The 25,628-nt window shown below is 38.4% G+C and overlaps 1 protein-coding gene across 1 annotated transcript in view; it reads right to left on the reverse strand.

Moving 5' to 3' along the window:
- The window catches only part of UBTD2 (ubiquitin domain containing 2), a 63,044-nt gene that overhangs the window by 15,263 nt on the left and 22,153 nt on the right, over positions 1-25,628 (reverse strand). The window contains exon 3 of the mRNA XM_010851306.1: positions 3,271-3,507. Coding sequence (XP_010849608.1) covers positions 3,271-3,507 — 237 coding nt within the window. The remainder of the gene's footprint in view (positions 1-3,270; positions 3,508-25,628) is intronic.

Here is a 25,628-nt window from a genome sequence, read left to right on the forward strand (position 1 = left end):
GGCTGAAACTCCAGTACTTTGGCCGCTTCATGCGAAGAGTTGACTCATTGGAAAAGACCCTGATGCTGGGAGGGATTGAGGGCAGGAGGAGAAGGGGACGACAGAGGATGAGATGGTTGGATGGCATCACCGACTCAATGGACATGGGTTTGAGTGGACTCCGGGAGTTGGTGATGGACAGGGAGGCCTGGCATGCTGCGATTCATGGGGTCTCAAAGAGTCGGACACAACTGAGCGACTGAACTGAACTGAAGTAGCTAAGCTATAAACTGATGGTGAGTTAGAGTATATGACAAAACATAATTTAAAAGTCCATTCAACAAACATTATTGGTAAGTTTCAGATATGAACAAGGGAAATCAATCAAGGGTACCAATGATAATAATACACAGGAAGTTATTATAGAACTTTCAAACAGAAAGCTTAAGAAAGTCTATTTGATTCTTTCATGCTAAAGTGGAAAATATTCCTTAACATAGAGGGGAAGAGTAGAAGCTCATTTAATATTCTCAAATTTCCCAGAATAATTCTCCTTAATCTGTCAGTTGCTGGAGCTGCCAGGATCATGTCTCTTCAGTTCACACAGATAAAAGCAGAAGTGGGAGACTTGAGTTTTTAGAGATTGAGCCCATGTGTAGGCCCCACTTTAAATGAAACAGAACTATGATACCTCCATGAACTTGTAAACAAGGCCATAATTTATTGAATGAAATCAGATTTTCCCATAGGTAACTATGATAAGTACAAAGTAAGGAAGTTAAAGTTCTAAGGTTCTGGGTCTTGAGCTTCTAAATTAAGACAATCACAGATAAAGAACACCCCCAACTCCACTTGTAGGCCTTAGAAATACAAATATATTCTGCTTTAAATAGAAGATAAAGGGCTTCCCTGATAGCTCAGTTGGTAAAGAATCTGCCTGTAATGAAAGAGACCACGGTTTGATTCCTGGGTTGGGAGGATCCGCTGGAAAAGGGATAGGCTACCCACTCCAGTATTCTTGGGGTCCCTTGTGGCTCAGCTGGTAAAGAATCCACCTGCAATGTGGGAGATCTGGGTTCAGTCCCTGGGTTGGGAAGAGCCACTGCAGAAGGGAAAGGCTACCTACTCCAGAATTCTGGCCTGGAGAATTCCATGAACTATATATATAGTCCATGGGGCCACAAAGAGTCGGACACAACTGAGCAACTTTCACTCACTCACTCACAAGCATTAAAAAGAGGATGATAAAATCAATTATAAAGGAAAGCCCTTCCCTTTATATTATATAAAGATAGTATCTGAAGACAAATTATAGAACTAAAAAAAGTAATGGAGCAAAATGATGTGTACTTCAGTCACGTAAGAGGTAAAGAATTCAGAGATTATCCATGAAAATAGCAACTTAAGAGTCATATTAAAATAGCATTCTATTATAAATTTTTCAAAAGTAGAAGGGATCATTTTTATACCTGTGTAGAAAAAGTGATCTATATATAGTGGGTGCCAATGTTACTAACCCAAGACAATCCTAATAAGCTTTCATTAATAAAAGAATAAGATAGCTATGGAATATATATAAGGGGATCCAACCAGTCCATTCTGAAGGAGATCAGCCCTGGGATTTCTTTGGAAGGAATGATGCTAAAGCTGAAACTCCAGTACTTTGGCCACTTCATGCGAAGAGTTGACTCATTGGAAAAGACTCTGATGCTGGGAGGGATTGGGGGCAGGAGGAGAAGGGGACGACAGAGGATGAGATGGCTGGATGGCATCACTGACTCGATGGACATGAGTCTCAGTGAACTCCAGGAGTTGGTGATGGACAGGGAGGCCTGGCGTGCTGCGATTCGTGGGGTCGAAAAGAGTCGGACACAAATGAGCGACTGATCTGATCTGATCTATTTTTAAAAAGTTTCTTAGATATACAATTAATTCAAAAAAATTAAGGGAGATTTGGAAAACTGGGAAGGTTACTAAGTTGAACATCCTTTATTTGAAAAGGAATCAAAGGACATAAAGCAGATAAACAGTGGAAAGCACTGCTCCTTTCAAAATGTAGACAAATAAAGGAAGATACTGATCCATAGCTGTGTTTCTCTTCAGATTATATGAATCTTTTCCCTTTTACTAAAGATTCCTGGGGAGGTGAGGGAGGGGAGAAAAAATAGGAGGATACTGAAAAAGAAACAACCAATAAAAGTATAACCAAAAACAGAAATAGAAAAATAGAAAACTACACAAAAGAGTATATAGGAACAAGATAGACAACTTAGAAAAATATTAACTTGAAAAAGTGACAAGAAAAATTTATAAATACAGTAAACAGAACAAGATTATAATATAAAATTAACATCTAAATCTTAGTATAGCATGAAATTTGTTTCTAATCCAGGAGACTAAATATGAGGATATGCATGTGTCCAGGATATATGTGTCCCTGGAAACATTCAAAGCTTATGGTGGTTCTTAGAGTCACATTCCTAAGCAAAGGAGAGAGGTTTCTAATAATGCTCAGGGATACAATCATAGAACTGTCCTTAAAAATACATGAGACTCACTTCCAAGTTTAGGTTTGCTCATTATGCTGAAAACAGGCCTCGATGAAGGCTAACGACTAAAGGTGAGTTCACTGACTCTCTATGGCTTCTGAGATGTAATCTGAGATTGCTTCTCTAGTGCAAGCAGGAAATCAGTGAAGTAGAACCTCCAGAAGACTGGGGCAGGGGGAAGCCTTGATGGAGAGCTAGATTATATGGAAGTTAGAAAATACAGGTTTAGGGACTTCCCTGGCGGTCCAGTGGCTAAGACTCCATGCTCCCAATGCAGGGGGCCCGGGTTCGATCCCTGGTCAGGGAACTAGATCCCACATGCCACAACTAAAAGATTCTGCATGCCACAGCTGCTAAGTCACTTCAGTCGTGTCCGACTCTGTGTGACCCCATAGACGGCAGCCCATCAGGCTCCCCCGTCCCTGGGATTCTCCAGGCAAGGTTCCTTCTCCAATGCCACAGCTAAGTGCTGCTAAATAAATAATAAATATATATAAAAAAGAAAATACAGGTTTATTGAGTGTTCTCTTTCTTGAGACCAACACACACACACACACACACACACATAGAGTAAACCTATCTCCAGCTAAAAGAAGCAAAGAGGAATGCTCCTCTTCACTACACTGAAGAAAAACAGTTAGAATAACGCATACTAGGAAAATGACCACTTTCTATTTGGTTTATGGCCATTGGAAAGGAGCTGATGACGCTCTGCTTTGTTCTGGAAGATAACTAGACCTACCGTGTGGCAACGTTATGTTTGCACCATCAATGATCGCTTGTGCCAGTTCATGATCATTGCTTTCAAAAGCATGTGCTGCAGCCTTCAAGGCATCCCAAATCTCTTTACGGCCTTCAAAAGCTGGTGCAGTATCCCAAAATTCATCTCTCTTGCTGCGCAGCTGTCCATCTGTCATGGGATAATCGCTTTTCCATTTAGGTTTCTCCTTTTTCAAAGGCTGGTTACGACCTAAAGCAACTGAAGAAAAATAAAAGGCTGACATCAAAACCAAAATTTATAAAAGATGTATTAATAGTTATCTGGTCATTCTTCTTTGATTCTTTCATCAAAATTATAGCTAGAAGCTGGCCTACTGGCTAATTCTTACATTCTGAAATTCCTCTAACCTATTTTGTTTTAGATCTACAAGGGCAAATGGAGACATTAGGTCAAATCTTCCAGGGCAAGTTAGTACCTCTTTTTCATTCAATCTGTCTCCTCCAAAGGATGATTTTTAAACTTACCTAGAGAAACAGTAGTAAGTGTTCCATCAGTGGTGGCAGGATTTGAAAAGAGTCAAAGGAGGGACTTGCCTGGTGGTCCAGTGGCTAAGACTCCATGCTATTAGATGCATGGGGCCTGGGTTCGATCCCTGGTCAGGGAACTAGATCCTGCATGCTCCAACTAAGTTCACACATCGCAACTAAAGATACTCCATGTGGCAACTAAAAAGACCCTGTGTGCAGCGACTAAGACTTGGTGTAGCCAAAAAACATTTAAAAATTAAAATAAAAAAATAAAAAGTTAAAGGGTGCCATAAAAGAGAGGTGAGGTTCTAGGAGAAACCAAATCACAGCAGTGGACTGAATCTCAGGATCCTGTGAAGCCATAGAGCAGGAACTGAGAAATCTCGCAGAGGGAAAAGACTGCTCTGTGGTGTCCAAACGAAGGACAGCCAAACCACGAGATCCACAAGGAAGCCTGACCCTAGAAAAGCTTCCTCTAGGAACCTGTTCTGGACTTGAGTCTAGGAACTGTTAAAACCCTTCTCTGAGACTCAAATACTGAAGCTAATTTAGAAAGGGATGAGGGAGAGAGGTAGGTAGTGCTTTACTTTCTGGAGGGACGAGGGCTGAACCGGCGATCCTTGATACTGCGCCAAGGGAGAAACCCCCCACTACAAGGAGAAGAACTACAACACTCCAGTTTCAGTTCAGGAGGAGAAGAAAACAGAGGGTAGGAGCCCACTCCTTTTCCTGCTCTCAGTGGCAGCATGGCTCCTTCGAGAAAAGCAGCAGTGCTACCATAATGCTAGAGTGAGTCTGAAGCAGCTCTTCACACCCAGAAACTTACCTGGCATGTGATCACTGATCGCAAACTGACATACAGAGACACTCTTATCTTATACAGTGCCATAGCTGAGAAGTTGTTCAACAGATGGAACAACAGGTAAAAAGAAAACTGAGGCTCCATGGAGTACTGGGTAAGAGTGGGTTTGAAATAAATGACAGAGGGTAGGAAGCAGAGGGTGTATGTCAAAATTCAATGTTCTATATTTAATTACAGGAAGACTAATAATTTAAAAGATATTACTCTCAAAATGATTCTAAAGAATCCCAGAAATTAACCACTCCCTCACTGGCCCAGGGCCAAATGAAATTTGGGTTATTCATAAAAGAAATAAAACGACTCTAGCCCCTAGGCAATCTCTACGTCCTATACCAGGCTATATTCCCAGATGACAGAACCATTTCTTGCTGCACAATGTCCCTGGTTCGACACTTGGACTAAACCATGATCTCTCCACACCCTATCTGGCCAGCGTATCCCAAAGCAGCACATCAGGTCTCGCCCTCCCCCCTTCAGAGTAGCACACTGTGCCAGTGCCAGCTGTTTTCCTTTAAAACATTCAGTATTTTCGTTTTTAATGTTTTAATTCAAGGATAACTGCTTTCAGAATTTTGTGGCTCTCTGTCATACATCAACAAGAGTCAGCCCTAGGTACACCCATGTCCCTCCCTCCCTGCCCCCCACCCTTCAGCACGTCACGGAGGCCCTGTTTGACTTCCCTGAATCACACAGCAAATTCCCACTGGCTATCTGTTTTACACACGGTACTGTAAATTTCTATGTTACTCTCTCCATACATCTCCCTTCTCCCTCCTCTCCTCCCCCCAGGTCTACAGGTCTGTTCTCTATGTCTGTTTCTCCTTTGCCATCCTGAAAGTAAATTCACCAGTGCCATCTCTTTAGATTCCATATATATGAAAACACTCAGTATTTTGACCCATTGTATTATTTGGCTCTCTAATTTGTCTTAGTGAGATGCAAACCAGTTGAGTTCTAAAAGAGTACGTACAGAAGAAGGAAAACTGTCTATTAAGTGGCAGAGCTGAATACAGAACCCGTCTCCTTACTTAATGAACGAGTATTTACTGAGTGCCCACTAAGGATAACACTATATATGTTATATCAGGTGTTCATATCAGGTTCAACTCAAATGTGAGAAACATAATCTATACTATTGACTTTTCCCTGTATCTTCTCAATAATACAGACAGATGCAGATTAAGCATTATTCCCCAAAAGGTGTTCAAAATATGTCAGATAATGACATTCCACCCCTGAATGATTCCACAAGGTAAAATTGAAGATAAATTTTATTTTCTGCTACATTAACCTTTAGATGAGTCACAAACAGTTTAGAGACAACACTATTAGTTTACTGAGCAGAGAGTGGAAGATAAGGCATCATAGATATCTAACTCAATGCTCAAATAAATACTTATTTGAGTAAAATTTCATGTCTACTTGAATAGTTCCAGAGAACTGTCTAATATCATATGTATTAAATGTACCAGAGGGAAAATCGGTATAACTCTATCACTGTGAGAGAAGAGCAAGGCAAAAGTAAAGACAAGAAACCTCCACAATCTTGGTACTTAAATGAAGGAAACAAAAAGGCTCTCAAAGAGAGGAACTCAACAGAAAAACTATCTTGTAATAAAGGTGGAAAACAGTTTGCAAAAAGAAAGTAAAATGCCTTCCTTACAAATATAGGGCTTTATTTTACCTCCCCCTATCTGTAGAAGACATACGAATAAAGCCAAATAGGCTCTCAAAGAGAGGAACCCAACAGAAAAACTATCTTGTAATAAAGGTGGAAAACAGTTTGCAAAAAGAAAGTAAAATGCCTTCCTTACAAATATAGGGCTTTATTTTACCTCCCCCTATCTGTAGAAGACATACGAATAAAGCCAAATAGGCTCTCAAAGAGAGGAACCCAACAGAAAAACTATCTTGTAATAAAGGTGGAAAACAGTTTGCAAAAAGAAAGTAAAATGCCTTCCTTACAAATATAGGGCTTTATTTTACCTCCCCCTATCTGTAGAAGACATACGAATAAAGCCAAATAAAAAGGACAGATGATACATTATGCTGCTTAGGGATAATCACTGTTGTAAATGCATTTTCAAATCTATGCTGTCAACAGTTTCAAAGTAATTACTTTAGGCAAAAGTAAATCACCGAAAATAAATGCTTGTGACATGTAAGTTTACTTTTATTTCCATCTAGGTCTCTGCTTTTCCTGTATCTCAAACGTAAGTAATAAAGAATATCTGTCTATCAAATGGGCTTCCCTGGTGGCTCAGATGGTAAAGCGTCTGCCTGCAATGCGGGAGACCCGGGTTCGATTCCTGGGTCGGGAAGATCCCCTGGAGAAGGAAATGGCAATCCACTCCAGCACTCTTGCCTGGAAAATCCCATGGACAGAGAAGCCTGATAGGCTACAGTCCATGAGGTCACAAAGAGTCAGACACGACTGAGCGACTGACTGCCTATCAAATGTCCACTTATAACACAGAAATTGACTTAGCAACTAAGCATGTTTGCACCAAGTCAACCATTTTCAATTATTAAGAAATAAGACATCAAATATATGTATTCAATTAGATTACATTTTATACTCTGAACCTTTCAAATTTATCTTGCTTCCCACAACTTCAAACTCCTGATGCCAAGAGAGAGATGCTCAGTATCAGTTACAGTATCTGGAACTAAGCACTGTGCTCCAACAATACATTTAAAGACAGGAAACAACTTATTCCCCAAATCTTTGTTTCTAAACCTTTAAATTATAGGCAACCAATGATACTAAGTTTATTTAATCCCATGGTTTAACATACAAGATCCCAAAGATTAATAAAGAAATCTAATTTTTTAAAAATCTAGGTTATTTTAGGAAACATCCTTTTTTCCCTATCATTGCACATTTACTTTCAAAACTTTGCCAAAAATTCACCTTCTCAGCAGTCTTTTCATCTACTCCTTATCTTTCCTTGCAACCTTTCAACATTTCTTCCCACGATGTGACAAATAAATAGATCTAACATGTAAAACCCCAAGAAAGATTTGCTTCTCAGAGCTAAACAGCAATATAATCTTAAATATTTTTATCAACTGAATGCATTTTGCAAGTCATCTGGATACTTTATTGGCAAAAAAACAATGACATCCAGAGTGAAACATGTTTATAATTGATTGCCTGCTTTTGGTTCCTTTCTGAAAACTGATTTAATATTGGGACTCTTCAAATAAAGGAAGGAGAGGCCATAAAGCATAGGTACTGTAGATATCAAGATATGACTCAAGAAATAATAGCTTTAAAGGCTGTAAACCTAAAGAATCAGTTTTCCTAGCACAACAGGCTGAGGGAAAAAACTGAATATTTAAAAAGATCACCATCAAAGGGAAAAATGTTGTTTAAAAGAATTCTGAAGACTTTAAAGCAGCATGGAACAGAACTAGGATAATGTACCTATTTTAGATTGATAACACCATGAAAATGAAGGAAATTTTCCCCTCACTTTAAGAATTAAGAATAGATCCTACAGAACCTTCTGTAACAGACTGTGCTAGCCTAAGAGGACAGTTGTAAAATATTTTATTCTCATTTAAATTTAGAATACTCTATATATACACATACACACACACATATATTCCCTAAAGTAACTAACTGTCAAAATAAAAATAGGGATATGGGGCTTAAAATGCCTCAAATAAGAGCATCAACAAGCCAACAGTCAACATCATACCCGTATCTGCTCTACTGTCTTGAGGATTTAGAGGTGGAAGAGATCTCAGACGGTTATAAGCTCAGCTTACTATTAACATTTGACAGAAAACCTAACAAGGATAAATACACTGCTGAGGGTCAAAAAGAGCTAAGACTAGAATCCAGATGACTAGATTCAAAAGCCAGAGCTCTTTTCATTACGGCATTCCATGTCTTACCAGAGCTGACAAGTATGCTTGCTTTTACAGAAGTACCATATCAATTATGAAAGTTCACTCAAAATAAAGCATGTGCCAAGCTGTTTTTCTAGTAGCATGCATCCATCTCTTCCAAGCTTCACTATGACCAATGCAATGGCTCTGGTAGGACAAAGGAAAAGCTAACCAAGAAACTCCACCTCTCCAAAAGAGAATCCCACAGGGGAAGAGGCAGTACAGTTTTCTGGTCTGTCAGTTTCAATTTACAAAGTACTCAGTACCTATACAAGATCAGGCACTGAAGATCACATGCGTGCATACTGAAGTTAGATACACCACTTTCTATGCTGCAATTTTATAATAAATAAAAATGAGAACTGTGAGTATGTTTCTATCCTAAAGATTATAAAAATTAAGCATCTGGAGCATAATTTTAAAGGCATATATGATCATTTCTAATGTTTGAGCTACCTTTATTGAGGGGGAAAATATCAACATAATTTTTGATTTATCAATCAAAAAATAGAGAAGTCTATGAGTCATATAGACTTCTCTGTGCTGTTTCTCAGAGTTTAAGCCTCCTTACAATAGCCTGAGCACAGAAACAGGCAGCAGGAAAGTCTAATACAGTGAAAGCCACTCAGTCATGTCCAGCTATTTGCGACCTCATAGACTATACAGTCCATGGAATTCTCCAGGCCAGAATACTGGAGTGGGCAGCCTTTCCCTTCTCTGGGGGATCTTCCCGACCCAGGGATCGAACCCAGGTCTCCCGCATTGAGGTGGATTCTTTACCAGCTGAGCCACCAGGGAAGCCCACAGGAAAGCCTAACCGCAACATAATGTTTCAAGGACTTTTTAAATGAATCATTAAAGATGTTGTAAAAGCATACAATTAAATCTCTCTCTCTCTCTCTCTCTCACACACACACACACACACACACACCTGTAAAAAGGGGTAACATTACACAAAGTTGGGGCAAGAATATGGTCACCTAACACCAGCACACTGTAGCTTTTATGTGATACTGACACTTTCAGATGGTTCATTCTACTCGGGGATGGGGATGGCTTCATCCAGTATTACATTCTTCAGAATGCAGGGACCTTCTCTTCCCTCACTTTATGGACAGTTTGGGGGAGGGAAGCAAACACAAGTCAAGGATGCCCACAATGTCCACTACTATTTAACACTGTATTGAAGTGCTAGCCAACACAATCAGGCAAAACGAAACAGAAGCATAAGGGCCAGAATGGGAGAAAATCCTCTAATTGCAGATGATATGATGGTACGACTGGAAAATACGAGAAAGTTGGTGCTAAAAAGAAATAGAAACTACCATGGTGGCAGAACATAAAATGCAGGCCTTCTTATATACATAAAACGTCCAGCTAGGAGACGCAGTGGGCGAAAAGGCCCTGTTTATAACAGAAACATAAAAGATATAATACTTGGAATGCAACACCTCAGGAAAGCTTTTGAAACTACTGAAAGATAAAAGTAGACTTGAAACAATGAAAACAATCTCTTGTACTTGGACATGAACATTACAAGGACATCAATTCTTCTAAAGTTAATATCCACATTTAGTACAATTCCAGTGAAAATAATTTTTTAAAACTTTTTCTGATACTAGATGAATTGATTCTAAAACACATATGGAAAAACAAGGAGGAACAGTTAAAAGAATCCTGAAAAATAAACATAAGTGAGTTAGTCCTATAAATATAAAGCACATTATAAAAGCATTACAATTAGAAGCATGTAAAGCACATGACTATTTAGATCAATGGAACAGAATAAAGTTCAAAAAAACCATGTATGCAATGGATATTTAGTATACGATAAATATTTTATTTTAAATCATTGGAGAAAAATGGGAATTTTAATAAATAGTGTCAGAACTGGACAGCTTTTTACAAAAAGATAAAATTGGGTCAATAGTTTAAATTGCACACCAAAATAAACTCCACAGGAATCGACATGTAAAAATTAATTACAAGTACTAGAAGAAAATACAGATAAGTTTCTCTATAACCTAGGAATAGTGAATGCTTTTCAAAAGAAATGAAAAAAGACTGACAGATTTAATCTTATATAAATTTTTGTATGGGGGCAGGAAGAGTCAAAACACAAATGACAAGCCTAGAGAAAATAACTGCAACTTTCTATCACAAAAGGCTGATTTCCCTCATAGTGAAACTCTTAAAAATGAAGGAAAAAAGGGAAAACTCTGTGACAGAAAAATGGGCAACAGATGTGACCTTGTATTTGAAAGGAAAATAGGAAATGACATATGAAAAAATTTCTAACCTCAGTTATGCTGTGTGCTTAGGTGCTCAGTCGTGTCCGACTCTTTGTGATCCCACGGACTATAGCCCACCAGGTTCCTCTGTCCATGGGATCCTCCAGGCAATAATACTGGAGTGGGTTGCCATGCCTTCCTCCAGGGGATCTCCCCAGCCCAGGGATTGAATCCAGGTCTCCTGAACTGTGGGCAGACTTTATCACCAGGGCAGCCCAAGAATACTGGAGTGGGTAGCCTATCCCTTCTCCAGTGGATCTTCCTGACCCAGGAATTGAACCAGGGTCTCCTGCATTGCAGGCAGATTCCTTACTAGCTGAACTGCCAGGGAAGCCCCCCAAGCCTCAGATATAAGAGAAAGCAAAGTGAAAACTATGCTAGAATTATTTCTCTGGCTCTTAGAAAGGAAATAATCAGGAATCTGACAACACATTATGCTACTGAGTTGTGCAGAAATAGATATGCTTCTACACATGCTAAGAGTCTAAGATCCCATAGGATTATCACTTAAAGGAATCCTAGATGGAGGGGGACTCTGACAACATCTAAGAAAATCACTTATTCATTCACTCATTGAGCCAGCAACCCTGGTTTTAGGATTCTACTTTCAAGATATACTTCCATAAATATGAAACATAAAAGGTTATATCCTACAGGCTTATTTGTATTAGAAACAATCTAATAGATACTATCATACATCCACACGATGAAGTACAATGCAACTGCACAGAAAAAGGAAAAGCCCTATGAACTCAAATGGAGAGATCTCTAGAATATATAAGTAAAAGCAAGACAGAGAGCAGTACATATATACATTTTGTTTAGGAAATATATATATATGTGTGTGTGTGTGTGTGGTAGAAGCAACAGAGATAAGAGCAAGACTCTTTATATAGATTTGACTTTTGAAAAATTTTAAGTATTTTACATTCGCAAAACAAAAGCAAACCAAAAACACAAGCAGTAAACCCAAACACTGAACAGAGAAACTAATCTAACTGTATCACGTATTTAAAGTACCATACAAAGAATACAGTGATTTCCAGCTCATTTTGAACACAATACCATGACCATACATCTTTAGTGGGACAAATCCTAAGGAACAAGAGACACACCACAAAGACATCTTAAACCTTGTGGGAGGTGTCATGCCATGCAGCTTGTGGAACCTTAGTTTCCCGAAGGGACTGAAACCAGGCCCATGTCAGGGAAAGCCCAGAGTCCCAGTCACTGGGCCACCAGAGGATTCCCAAGACACCTTAACCTTTACTCTAGAGACTAAAGGAAACCAAGAATTAATGAAGAATACCAATTACTATAATTTTAAAACATATGATGCTTACTGCAGGATGAAGCAAGTAAGGAACAGTATTATTATCAATAGAAAGCAAGATTTTTTATTAAAGAGAAAATAAAATATAAAAGAAAAAGAAAAAACAGGTTAATTTTGAATTGGAAATACCAATAGGAACTTATACTTTAACAATAAAAAGTATTTTATAGTTCTGTTGACTAAAGGGACTTACAAACAAGGACAACCCAGTAGCAATGAGCATACCCAGCTCCCAGATCTTAGTTTTAAACACCATTCCCCCCTAAAAAGGCCCTATTTAGAGAAATAAAAAGGGCTATTTAGAGAAATGGCTAGTTCCATGGCCAGAGCTGGGAAAATTTAAAGCAAAACTGGTGATTCATTTCTTATATGATATTATACATGTTTCAATGCCATTCTCCAGGTTCGATGCAGGATACAGGATGCTTGGGGCTGGTGCACTGGGATGACCCAGGGGGATGGTATGGGGAGGGAGGTGGGAAAGGGGTTCAGGAAGGGGAACATGTGTACACCTGTGGCAGATTCATGTTGATGTATGGCAAAACCAATACAATATTGTAAAGTAAAAAATAATAATAATAATAAAGAAATGATAAATGGGTAAAAACATAAACAAAGCAAAACTGGGACAGCTGGCTGTTAAGAAGGCAAGGAAGTCCTCAAAAAACTAGTATATTAATGAGATCATGTCAAAGGCACAAAGGAAAGGGTCTGAAGGAGACAACATCTGCGTCAGTTTTGGAGCATCAAGAACAATGACTGCGGGACTTCCCTGGTGGTCCAGAGGCTAAGACTGCACTCCCAATGCAGAGGGCCCAGGTTCGATCCCTAGTCAGGGAACTAGATCCTACATGCCGCAACTGAGAGCTTCACATGCCACAACTACAACAGATGCCACCATGAATACCACAATGCCACCATCAGACCCGGGACTGCCACAGTGAACGCCACAGGAAGACCCGGTGCAGACAAAAACAAATAAACAGTTTTCAAAATGACTGAAACAGACTTTAAAATACTAAATCAGGGACTTGCCTGGCGGTCTAGTGGTTAAGCCCCATGCCCTGCCCCCACTTCCAGTGGAGGACACAGGTTCAATCCCTAGTCAGGGAATTAAGATCTTGCATTTTTTCGGCACAGCCCAAAAATAAAATAATTTTTTAAATACTGAGTAAATAAAAATTCTAATACTAACACTAAACAGGAAAAATAAGAGGAAAAAAAAAGAGAAATACTAAAAGGGAAAAATAAGAGGAGAAAGACTCTTTCTTACCGAAGAATGCTGGTAATAAAGGAAGAAAAGAATGACATATTTAAAAGAATCATTCTTTACAATTCCTTACCTGACTCAGGTAAGGATTGTTACTAAATATACTAAAACATCATGGCAGGACATACAAGGTGTCAGAGGACCACCACCAATATTGTAAACTGCTAAGAAGAAATTAGACAGTAGACATCTGACATTCGTTACCTTAACCAAGCGACCAGACCTGGTAGCTTCCTGAGGCGCCACAATATGAAGTATACAAAGATGAAGGATTCTCATCCAAAACATGTAACTTGAATCTAATTAAACTTCTAAACCTAACTTCTCATTTACAGGAAATGAAAAGACTAAAGCAGTAAGTTAAAACATCTTCAGACACTGCCAAACATTTCCTGGAGGGTAAAACTGTCCCCTGTTGAGAACCACTGGTCTACACCAAATGAGACGAAATATGAACTTTGGTTGGAACCCAGTATGGAAAAAAGCTGTAAAAGACAATATGGGACAACTACATAAATCTAAATAAGGCTAGATAACAGATGTCATTAAGAAATTACTTTCAAATTTTCTTAGGAATGATATTATAATGACACAGGAAAATAGTCTTATTCATAAAGCAGAGGCATGATGGAGTTTTCAGGAAGTGTTACGTGTTATGATGCCTACAACTTTCAATTGGTTCAGCTATTAAAATGGAGAGTGAGCATGTCTATACATATACACACATACAGAAGAGGAAAATGTGTATACAGCAAGAAGTACTAAATTTACATGGGGAGTATACGTGTATTCACTGTATTATTTTTTCATGTTTGAATACATTCACAATAAAAACTCAGGGGAAAAAACACAAACCCTGAAAAACAGAAAGACCTGAACACAACACTCCAGGCACTTCAGCTCTCAGCCTGGTATCGCACCTTCTGGATGCTCTTCATTATGCTCACACAGCTGTTGAAGCTCCCCGTATTTTATTTATCTCAGTTTTATATTTATTTATTTTACTTTACAATACTGTATTGGTTTTGCCATACACCCATATTTGATTTTAATAAAAGATACAGGAATTATATATTTAAGATGCTAAGCATATAATTCAGAAGCTGAATCCTTGCGCCCCAGCTTCCGAGTTCTACCAGGGCAAGGCTTTTAGGCACATGCCTAGTCCTCTTATACAGTCCCACGTTCAGATTCCAATGCCTGTCCCTGAGCACTGGGACCATCTACAAAACTCAAAAGCAACAGAAGCACCGAACAGTTGTTTTCTTAAATTTTCATCTATGGGTTAGTGCTTATTTAGAACAAGGAGTTAATAACTGAGCAATATTTAAAAGAACATTAAATAATAATGAGTCAATTTACCAAGAAAATACAGCAATAAATGAGTATGCACCTAACAATAGGACTTCAAAGTACATGAAGAAAAAACTGAATTAAAGGAGACAGACCATCCTACAATCACACGTAAACACATTAACAGTTTCTATTAGTGACAGATAGATCAAGGAGCCAGAAAATCAGCAAGAACACAGGAGACCTGAACATTATCAACAAACTGGACTCAAATGACATTGTAGGACGTCCCACCCAACAAAGAGAGAACATACATTCTTGTCAAGCGCATATACAGACCACTCACCAACACAGATCACACAAAGCTGAAAAGAGCAGAAGTCATACAAAGTGTGTTCTATAACTACAATGAAATTAAATTAGAAATCAGTAACATGAAGATACCTGGAAAAATCCCCAAATAACTAGAAATTAAATAATACACATAAGTCATGAGTCAAAGGGAAATTAGAAAATAATTTCAACAGAGTGAAAATGAAAATACATCAAAACTTATGATGCTGCTAAAACATACTGCTTGGATGAAAAATTAGAGCATTAACATGTTTCTATTAGAAAAGTTTCAAATCAGTGAAGCAGGCTTCCACCTTAAGACTAAAAGAACAAATTAAACTCAAAGAAAAAAATAAAAAGCAAAAACCAAAGAAACTGAAAACAGAAAAACAGAAAAATCATAAAAGCAAAATCTGGTTCTTTAAAATATTAAACTGATAAATCTCTCAGGCTGATCAAGAAAAAAAGACAAATACTACCAATATCAGGAGTGAAAGAGGTCATCTCACTATAGACTCAGCAGACATTAAAGGGATAATAAAGGAATATCCATTCATGAAGAAAAGGATAATTGGGTTAAGACTTCCCTGGTGGCTCAGATGGTAAAGCATCTGTCTACAATGTGGGAGACCCGGGTTCAATCCCTGGGTTGGGAAGATCCGCTGGAGAAGGAAATGGCAATCCACTCCAGTACTATTGCCTAGAAAGTCCCACGGACAGAGGAGTCGCACAGTCGGAAAGAAGTCACAAAGAGCTAATTTGGTTAGCTCTCTATATATTGTCTATATGATAAAGATACTACATTTATTTTTCTTTAAAAACCCCCAACAAAGAAAATTTCAGGTTCAAATGGTTTCATTACTGAATTCTATCAATATACAAGGAAGAGATGATACTAATTATTCCAAGTAACTTTCAGAAAACAAAAGAGCTCAGGAGGATTTCCCTAGTGATACAGTGGATGAGAATCCACTTGCCAACACAGGGACACAGGTTCGATCCCTGGTCTGGGAAGCTTTGGCATGCATGGAACAACTAAGCCTGTGAGCTACAACTGCTGAAGCCTGTGTATCCCAGAGCCCGCATGCTGCAACTGCTGAAGCTCGGAGCCTAGCGCCTGTGCTCAGCCACAGGAGAAACCACTGCAATGAGAAGCCCACACCCGGCAATGAAGACACTCTTATTCATGAGATCTAAACTGCACTGACGACAAAGCCACACAAATAAAGAAAATTATCAACTATCAACAAAACCAAAAGTACTGTAGACACAGAGATGACATAAAGACCTTATCAGTCGTAACAGGGCTCAAAGAATTCATCATCTACATACCTGTACTAAAGGAAACATTAAAAAGTCTTTGGGCAGAAATAAAATGATAACAGATGGAAACCTTAATCTACATAAAGGAATAGAGAGCACCAGAAATGGATAACTACATGGATAAAAATAAAAGACATTTAAAATTATTATTCATACTTCATTATGAGTGATATCATCGGAAAAGGCAGAGTAAGGACTTCCAAAAATCTTCTCCATTAATGCAATGAGAACATTGGCAATAACTCAAACTTAAGTACTCTGGAAATTAACCAAAGACTTGTAACAATCCAGGGAACATTTATTTTTTCTTATTCAAGGAAAACAGCTACTGTATGTGGTGTTTCAGCATGTATTATACCCATCCTCCTCTCCCCAGCTCAGGGGCAGCCTTGAAAATCAACAGATAGCAATTACAATGAAAGCCACCAGTTCAGCAGCCACAGGAGGGGTCAAAACAGGGTTGGCATGCATTAAAAGCCCCATTTGTAGAGAACTGTCATTTTTTGGCCTGTCTGAAAGTTCTTGTCCTTATTTGACCTGACATGAGATAACCCAGTATGAACACCCTTTTCCTGGGTTCATTTGTCAAAAACAATCAGCAGCAATTGCTTAACCATGAACTTGCATGGGGCAGTGAAAAATTTGGAACAAGAAACTAATCAAAGCTGGGAAATGAGATGTGCAGAAAATCTGACATCTTACTGTGAATCTAAAAGGGTACATATATGTATATAACTGTGTACATACAGGGCTGAACATACAAACGTTCAGGAAATATCTGAAAAGGTCCTCAGCTCTCAATCCTGACTGATATTGAGGCTCTGAGCACATGGGAAGTAGGAGTTAAGGAAACTGCCTGAGTTTTGAAAGTAAGCCCTAATATGAACACAGAGCCACTTAGCAAAGAACAAGAGACTTACTTGTTCTAGACTATTAAGGAAATCTGTCTAATCATTAGCTCACCACTAAGCTCATTAAGCAGATTTCAGTGGCTACACCTAACAGAGAATATAAACTTTACAGAATAAGTTCAAGGAAAGTCAGTAAACAAAAGGCAACAACAATAACAAACCCTAAGGGAGAAGGGAGACTCTGATTTCCAGGGTTGCCAAATATTAAGTGTCCAAAATTTATTAGGCATGCAAACAAACAAGAAAGCATGGCCCACACACAACGAGAAAAAAAGCAAATACAAACCGTCACTGAGGAAGCCCAGACATTGGACTTACTAGGCAAAAATTTTAAATTAGATAGTTTAAATATGTTCAAAAACCTGAATGAAACTGCATGTAAAGAACTAAAGCAATGAGAATTATGTTCCAATAAAAAGAAATTATTTGTAAAATTGTGGAATTGTAAAAACAAATGAAAAATTCACTAGAAAGGCTCAATAATATATCTGAACAGGCAGAAGGAAGAATAAGTTAACTTTAAGATAGGTCAACTGAGATGACCTAGTCTGAGGAACACGAAAGAAAACGAACACAGCCTCAAGTGGGGTACCATCAAGATTACCAATATACACAAAATGAGAGCCCTAGAGGGGACAGAAAGGAGTAGAGAGAACACTGAAAGAAGTCACGGCTGAACTCATTTGATGAAAAACCAATCCACACATGCAAGAGGCTCAACAAACTCAGAGATCACTACCTGGACACATCATAATTAAGCTGTCAAAAGTCAAAGACTAAGAATCTTGAAAGAACAAGAAGCAACTCAAGATATACTAGGCACCCTCAAAGTTTAACAGCTGATTTCCCATCAGAAGGCATGGAGAACAGAAGGCAGTGGGGCAACACAGACAAACTAATGAAAGGAAGAGTGTGTCAATCAAGAATTCTATATCCAGAAGAGAGTATCCTTTGAAAATTACAGAGAAAATAAAATATTCCCAGGTAAACAAAAACCGAAAGGACTTGCTGGCATCACTTGCTGCAAAAAATTCTATAGGGAGTCTTCAGGTATTAAATAAAGGATACTAGACAATAACTTGAATATACATTAAGAAATAAAGACCATCAGTAACATTACACAAGTCCACGTAAAAGGCAGCATATGTTTATTTTTTCTTTGTAACTCTGCTTCCTATTTGATTTTAAATACAAATGCATAAATAATAATTAAAATTTTGGTTGATGAACATACAATGCTTAAAGATGTGATCTGTGTATTAATAACAGTCCAAAGAAGGGAGGGAGGGAATGGAGCTGTATAAGTAGCATTTTATATGCTACTAAAATTAGGTTAGTTTCAATTAGAACTGAAATATTATAAATTAAGATATTAATTATAACCTCCAGAGCAATCATTACGACAATGACTCAAAAATATATAGCAAAAAAAATGAAAAGAGAATTAAAATGATACACTAGAAAATATCTAAGACAAAAGAAGGCACTAATGGAAGGATGAAAGTAAAAAAAGAATAAGACATACAGCAATAAACAGCAAAATGGCAGGTGTAAATCCTAAACTACTAGTAATTACATTAAATGTAAAGTATTCCAATCAAAGTGCTAAAATTTGCAGAATGGACCAAAATATACAATCCAACTACATGCTATCTACAAAAGAGACATTTTAGATTAAAAGACATATTTAAGTTGAAAGCAAAAGGATGAAAAAGATATACCAAGCAACCTGTCATCAAAAGTGGAATGGCCATGCTTATATCAGACAAAATAGACTTTAAGACAAAACTTTTTACTAGAGACAAAGGACATTTATAATAAATGGATCAATTCATCAGGAAGACCTAACAATTAAACACATATATGCACCTAACAACAGAGCCCTAGAATATATGAAGGAAATACTGACAGAACTAAGGGAGAAATAGTTCTACAATAACAGAAACTTCAATAGTCTATTTTCAATAACGGATAGAATACCTAGACAGCATATCAGTACAAAATCAGAGGACTTAAACAACAACATGAACCAATCTAATCTACAGACAGACAGTTAACCCTTGAACAACATGGGTTTGTACTGCTCAGGTCTACATACACACAGATGCTTTTCAACAGTACTATATGGCTTGAGGTTGGCTGAATCCACAGACATGGAGAAGTCACAGATGCAGAGGATCAACTATAAGTTATACACAGATTAACCACAGTTTGTTCAACACTTGTACATATATAGAACACTCCACCCAGACTAACAAGTTAGGCCACAAAACAAGTCTCAGTAAACTTTAGACGAACTCATACAACATATCTTCTCTGACCATAATGGAATAAAGTGAGGAATTACTAACAGAAAGAAAACTGGAACATCCACAAGTAAATGGAAATTAAACAACACACTCTTATACAACAAATGGACCAAGTAAGAAATCAAAAATAAAATGAGAAAATACATTAAGACAAATGAAAACAAAAACACAAATAACTCATGGGATACAGCAAAAGCAGTGCTCAAAGGAAAATTTGGAATTCTAAACATCTACATTAAAATAGACAGCAGGTCTTACTCAGTTACCCAAGTTTATACCTTAAGGAACTAAAAACAGAAAAGCAAAGTAAACCCAAAGCCAGCAGAAAGAAGGTATAAATAAAGACTAGAGTGGAGATGAACAAAGGACAGCAAACAGATTTAACAAAACCAAATGCTAGTCCTTCTAACACCCCACTCCAGTACTCTTGCCTGGAAAATGCCGTGGATGGAGGAGCCTGGAAGGCTGCAGTCCATGGGGTCGCTGAGGGTCGGACACGACTGAGCGATTTCACTTTCACTTTTCACTTTCATGCATTGGAGAAGGAAATGGCAACCCAGTCCAGTGTTCTTGCCTGGAGAATCCCAGGGACGGGGGAGCCTGGTGGGCTGCCGTCTATGGGTCGCACAGAGTCGGACACGACTGAAGTGACTTAGCAGTAGCAGTCCTTCTAAAAGATGAACAAACTCAACAAACATCTAGCTAGACTTTTTTGTTCTGTTCTGTTCTTACAAAACAGAAGTTTCAAATAACTAAAATCAAAAAGAGCAAACATTACTACTGATCTTACAGATACAAAAAGACAGAATATTAGAATACTATGAATTGTTGTACACTAACAAATTAAATAATCTAGGTGAAATGAACAAGTTCCTAGAAACACAAAATTATTAAAACTGGCTTAAGAAGAAACAGAAAATCTCCACAGATTTATAACAAGAGATTGAATCATTAAGCAAAATCCTTCCAACGAAGAAAAGCCCAGGACCAGATGGCTTCACTGGGGCATTTTACCAAACATTTAAAGAAGAATTAAGACCAACTCTCAAATGCTTCCAAAAAAATAGAACAGGAAGGAACACTTTCTAACTCATTCTATAAAGCCATCATTCCCTAGCCAAAATGAGACAAATATAAAAACACTACAGACCAATACCCCTTAAGAAGATAAATGCAAAAATGCTCAATATAATTCTTGCAAACTGAATCCAACAGTACACTAAAAAGATTATGCACTAAGACCAAGTGGGATTTATCCCAGGAATGCAAGACTAATTCAGCATAGGAAAATCAAAATAATATGCCATATTAATAAAAACAAAGGAGAAAATCCTCTACACAATCATCTCCACGACTGCAGAAAAAGCACATGACAAAACCCAATACTCTTTCATGATAAAAACATGTAAAGCTAGGAATAAACAATAAATTCTATGACATGATAAAGGGTCTTTATGAAAAACTCACAGCTAACATCACACTCAGTGAAAGCACACACACTGAAAGCACCCTCCCCACACCAAGATCAAGAAGACAAGCTGACATTCTTATTGTTGCTGTGAGAGTGTGGGAGAGAGCAAGCGAGCGAGCGAGAGAGAGACACTAAGTACCGGTGTGCTTCATCATACAACCAGGCAAAAAAAAAAGTTAACTATTCTTTGGGAACTTATAACTTTTTATTTCAGCCATGTTTAAACTACCTAAGAGAATGTACAAAAACACATTTAAATATCTGCAATGATGACAATCATTAAATATCTGCACTACATACAATGGAAAGAAACTAGCCTTATTTCAATCAAGGAATTCTACGAGAAATTAAAAATGTTACAGCGTAGTTATCACTGTGCAAGATGGTGTAACTATAAAGTAATGAGACTGCACACCAAAGGTGCGCAAGCATGAGTGCTCAGTCGTGTCTGACTCTGCAACCCCAGGGACTGTAGCCTGCCAGGCTCTTCTGTCCATGGAACTGTCCAGGCAAGATTCCTGGAGTGGGTTGCCATTTCCTATTCCAGGGGATCTTCCCAACGCAGGGATTGAACTCACGTCTCTTGCATCCCCTGAATTGGCTGATGGATTCTTTACCAACTGCGTCACTTGGGAAGCCGTATACCAAACACAACACCTAAATCAAGTTATGTATAATCACTATGTGTTTATACAGATGTACTGAGTAGGTACATGTTGATGAGTCACTGTAAGGCCAAAAAATAGACTGAAAGGTATAATATCCCTACTGGAGAACCAAATACTCACTATACATAGGAAGTCCTACAAATAGAAAAAGAAAGGAAAGCAGACAGACATGTACGCCCAGCTCATTAGTACAAAAGAAAACAGAAGGATAAACCAGAAACCAGGCATACTGGTCACTTACAGAGGGTGGGTAAAATGGAATGGGAACAATGGAAGGATGGGTAAGAGGCAGCAATGAGTAAGGGTTACACTTCTCAGTACACCTTTTTGCCTAGTTCTAACCTTTAGAACTACGTTACCATCACACAGCTTGTCAGGTGGCTCAAACAGTAAAGAATCTGTTAAGTAAAGACCTGGGTTTGATCTCTGGATTGGGAAGATCTCCTGGAGAATGACATGGCAACCCACTCCAGTATTCTTGCCTGGAGAATTCCATGGACAGAGGAGCCTGGTGGGCTACAGTCCATGGGGTTGCAAAGGGTCAGACACGACTGAGTGACTAATACTACCATCACACATACTCAAATAAGCAAACAAAATCAAAAAGGGGGAAAACTAAAAAAGAACACAACTAGAAATAAATGAACTTAACTGTATTTCAAAGGGTTAACAAACTACATTAAAAGGGCGTGTACCTAACATTTGAACACAGTATTTTTTTTAGTAATTTTATCCTTAGGCTACAGATATAAAGAACTGTAAATGAATACTGAACTCTAGTTAGTAGTTTTGTTTCCACAATGAAATAAATTAGTGAATCCAAACTATTTTATGTGTATCCTCAGATTGAGTAAATAAGTAAATATTTGTGGAAATTAGGAGTCACATTTCTTTACTTTTAGAAAGAGAATTGTAAATATATGAACAGGCAAAGTCTAGAATAAATCTTGTATTAATACTATTAGACTGGAATGAGAGCTATCAGTATGAACTCATTTTTAATATGTAAAAATATATAGACGCATGGCCCTGGGCTCAGCTGGTAAAGAATCCACCTGCAGTGTGGGAGACCTGGGTTTGATCCCTGGGTTGGGAAGATCTCCTGCAGAAGGGAAAAGCTTCTTTCCCTTCCGGCTCTACTTCTTCCAGTGTTCTGGCCTGGACCATGGGATCGAGACTTTCACTCACCATGTAGATATCATATATACCCATATCTTCTATATAGCTGAGGGCTGCTGCTGCTGCTAAGTCGCTTCAGTCGTGTCCAACTCTGTGCGACCCCATAGACGGCAGCCCACCAGGCTCCCCCGTCCCTGGGATTCTCCAGGCAAGGACACTGGAGTGGGTTGCCGTTTCCTTCTCCAATGCACAAAAGTGAAAAGTGAAAGTGAAGTCGCTCAGTCGTGTCCGAACTTCAGCGACCCCATGGACTGCAGCCTTCCAGGCTCCTCCATCCACGGGATTTTCCAGGCAAGAGTACTGGAGTGGGGTGCCATTGCCTTCTCTGAGCTGAGGGCTACATAGGGGATATATGTATTCAAGCTCTTTCCACTTAGACGACCTACAGGCAATGTTACTCCAGTACCATCAAACACATTGGAGTCTAGATTTTTACTTCTGAATATCATTCTCCACTAAAAGGAACTAGGGGTCCCTAGCTGATTTCAGGACTCTGACAGGTAAAATATAATATGAGCCTGGAACAACTTGTTATGCCAGAAAACAAAGTATTCAAAGAATAACAAAGTCATGTCAAAAGAACACAGAGATCAGTCTGGAGGAGCTCCCTCTGGCCAATGTGGTACAATTTGAGCATCAAAGTAAGTAACAATAGCAACAGATTATACACAGAAAACCATGGAAAAACACAGAAAACCATGAGTCCATACCAATATAAATCAGCAAACACACAGTTGAGATGAGAGAGCTCTTTCTTAAATTAAATTATATAAAAGAAATAGTGAAATTAGAAAAATCACCATTTGACAACCATCATAATTATTTCAGGCAAGAACTATCAATGGATGCTAAAGCTAGTACCTGTTTGATAATAAAAAAAAATATTTACATAGATCCAATCTTCATACTAAATACTTATTATTTGCAGAGGAAAAAATAGTAACTTTGCAAGGAAGAAACTTGGTTGGCACCATACGTGATTAAAGTTAACATCAACAAAAATAGGAAAAAAGATACTATATGACTCTCGACATGATACACTAGGGACACAACCTCACTTCTGCGGTGCGCTTGCCCAGACTACACAATCATGGAGGAACCTACACATGAGAACACAGCAGAGAGAGTGCAACTGATGAACACTCTGCAAAATAACTGGCACATACTTTTCAAAATGCCAAGGTCACCAAAGACAAAACGTCTCCAGAACTGTGCTAGATTACAGCAGGCTAAAGAGATACGACAACATAATGCATGATCCTAGACGATTTTCTTGGAATGTTAATGAAGACGATGAAATCTGAATAAAAGCTGTAAAAATTAGCATTATATCAATACTCATTTCTTGATTTTGATTACTGAATTGTGGGTAGGTGAGAGAAAGTCCTTATTCTTAGGAAATACACACTCAAGTATTTCAGGGTAAAAGGGTTTACTCTGTGCAACTTTTTCGAATGGCTCAGGAAAGTTTAAGTATTTACATACATGTATGTATATATATAAAGGACTTCCCCGGTGGCTCAGTGGTAAAGAATCTGCCTGACAAAGCAGGAGCCATGGGTTTGATCCCTGGGTTGGGAAGAACCCCTGGAGAAAAAAATGGCAACCCACTCCAGTACACTTGCCTGGGAAACCTTATGGACAGAGGAGCCTGCCAGGCTACAGTCCATGGGGTCGCAAAGAGTCAGACACAACCTAGTAAACAAACAACAACAACAACAATATGTACATATAAAGAAAATATAACAAAGCAGATGTGATAAAATATTAACATTTGGGGAAACTGGAATGAAGGGTATCAGAACTTCGTACTGTTTCTGCAACTTTTCCGTAAGTTTGATATTATTTTGAAATAAAGTTAAAAAAAAAAAAAGGACTTGTGACCCTTCAATAATCCCTTGGATACAGGTTTGGATTTGGCAGAGCAGCCATGGTAACTCAGACCTCACCCGTGCATGCTCAGCTGGCTCAGTCATGTCTGGCTCTTAACCACCGCATCAATTACAGCCTGCCAAACTAATTCAGATCTCACCTGGCCCCAAAGACACAGGACACCCAAAGGTGCTGATCATGTCTAGAGAGAATTAGATGCTCTGAGACTTTACTTGACCAACTCAAAAATTCTTCAGGAAAAGGAAAGTTCCTGTAAGCATTTAGAAAACCCTGCAGGGAAGGATTCCTACTAGTCTAACCATTACATTACTGGTGAAGGTAGCAGTTTGCCAAAAATGTTGCTTTTCTCAGAAAAAATAATAGTCAACAGAGAATGCACACTGTCGTGGTCCAGCCACTGTGCACTGTGCTCTCTATATACAGTCCCACTCATCCTCTCAATAACTCTAGTGTAACCTCCACCTTAAAATGGAGAAACCACCTAGGGGGAGCATAAGGGAGACCGCAGTAATAATATCTCATAGGACTGTTAGGAAGATTTAATAAGGTAATATTTCTCACACAATTACAACAGTTTCTGGAACATAAAAAACTATATCTGTGTCTGTTAGATGAATAATAATAATAAATCCCAAAGATCATATAGCTAAATGGTACAGCTGGGATTCAAACCTAGACAAACTCCAAGGTTTATATTCTCAGCCACTAGGATTATACTGGAGAAGGCAATGGCAACCCACTCCAGTACTCTTGCCTGGAAAGTCCCATGGGCAGAGGAGCCTGGTGGGCTGCAGTCCATGGGGTTGTAAAGAGTTG

This window comes from Bison bison, unplaced genomic scaffold (genome assembly GCF_000754665.1).
Source record: "Bison bison bison isolate TAMUID 2011002044 unplaced genomic scaffold, Bison_UMD1.0 scf7180017864301, whole genome shotgun sequence".
Taxonomy (NCBI): Eukaryota; Metazoa; Chordata; class Mammalia; order Artiodactyla; family Bovidae; genus Bison; species Bison bison.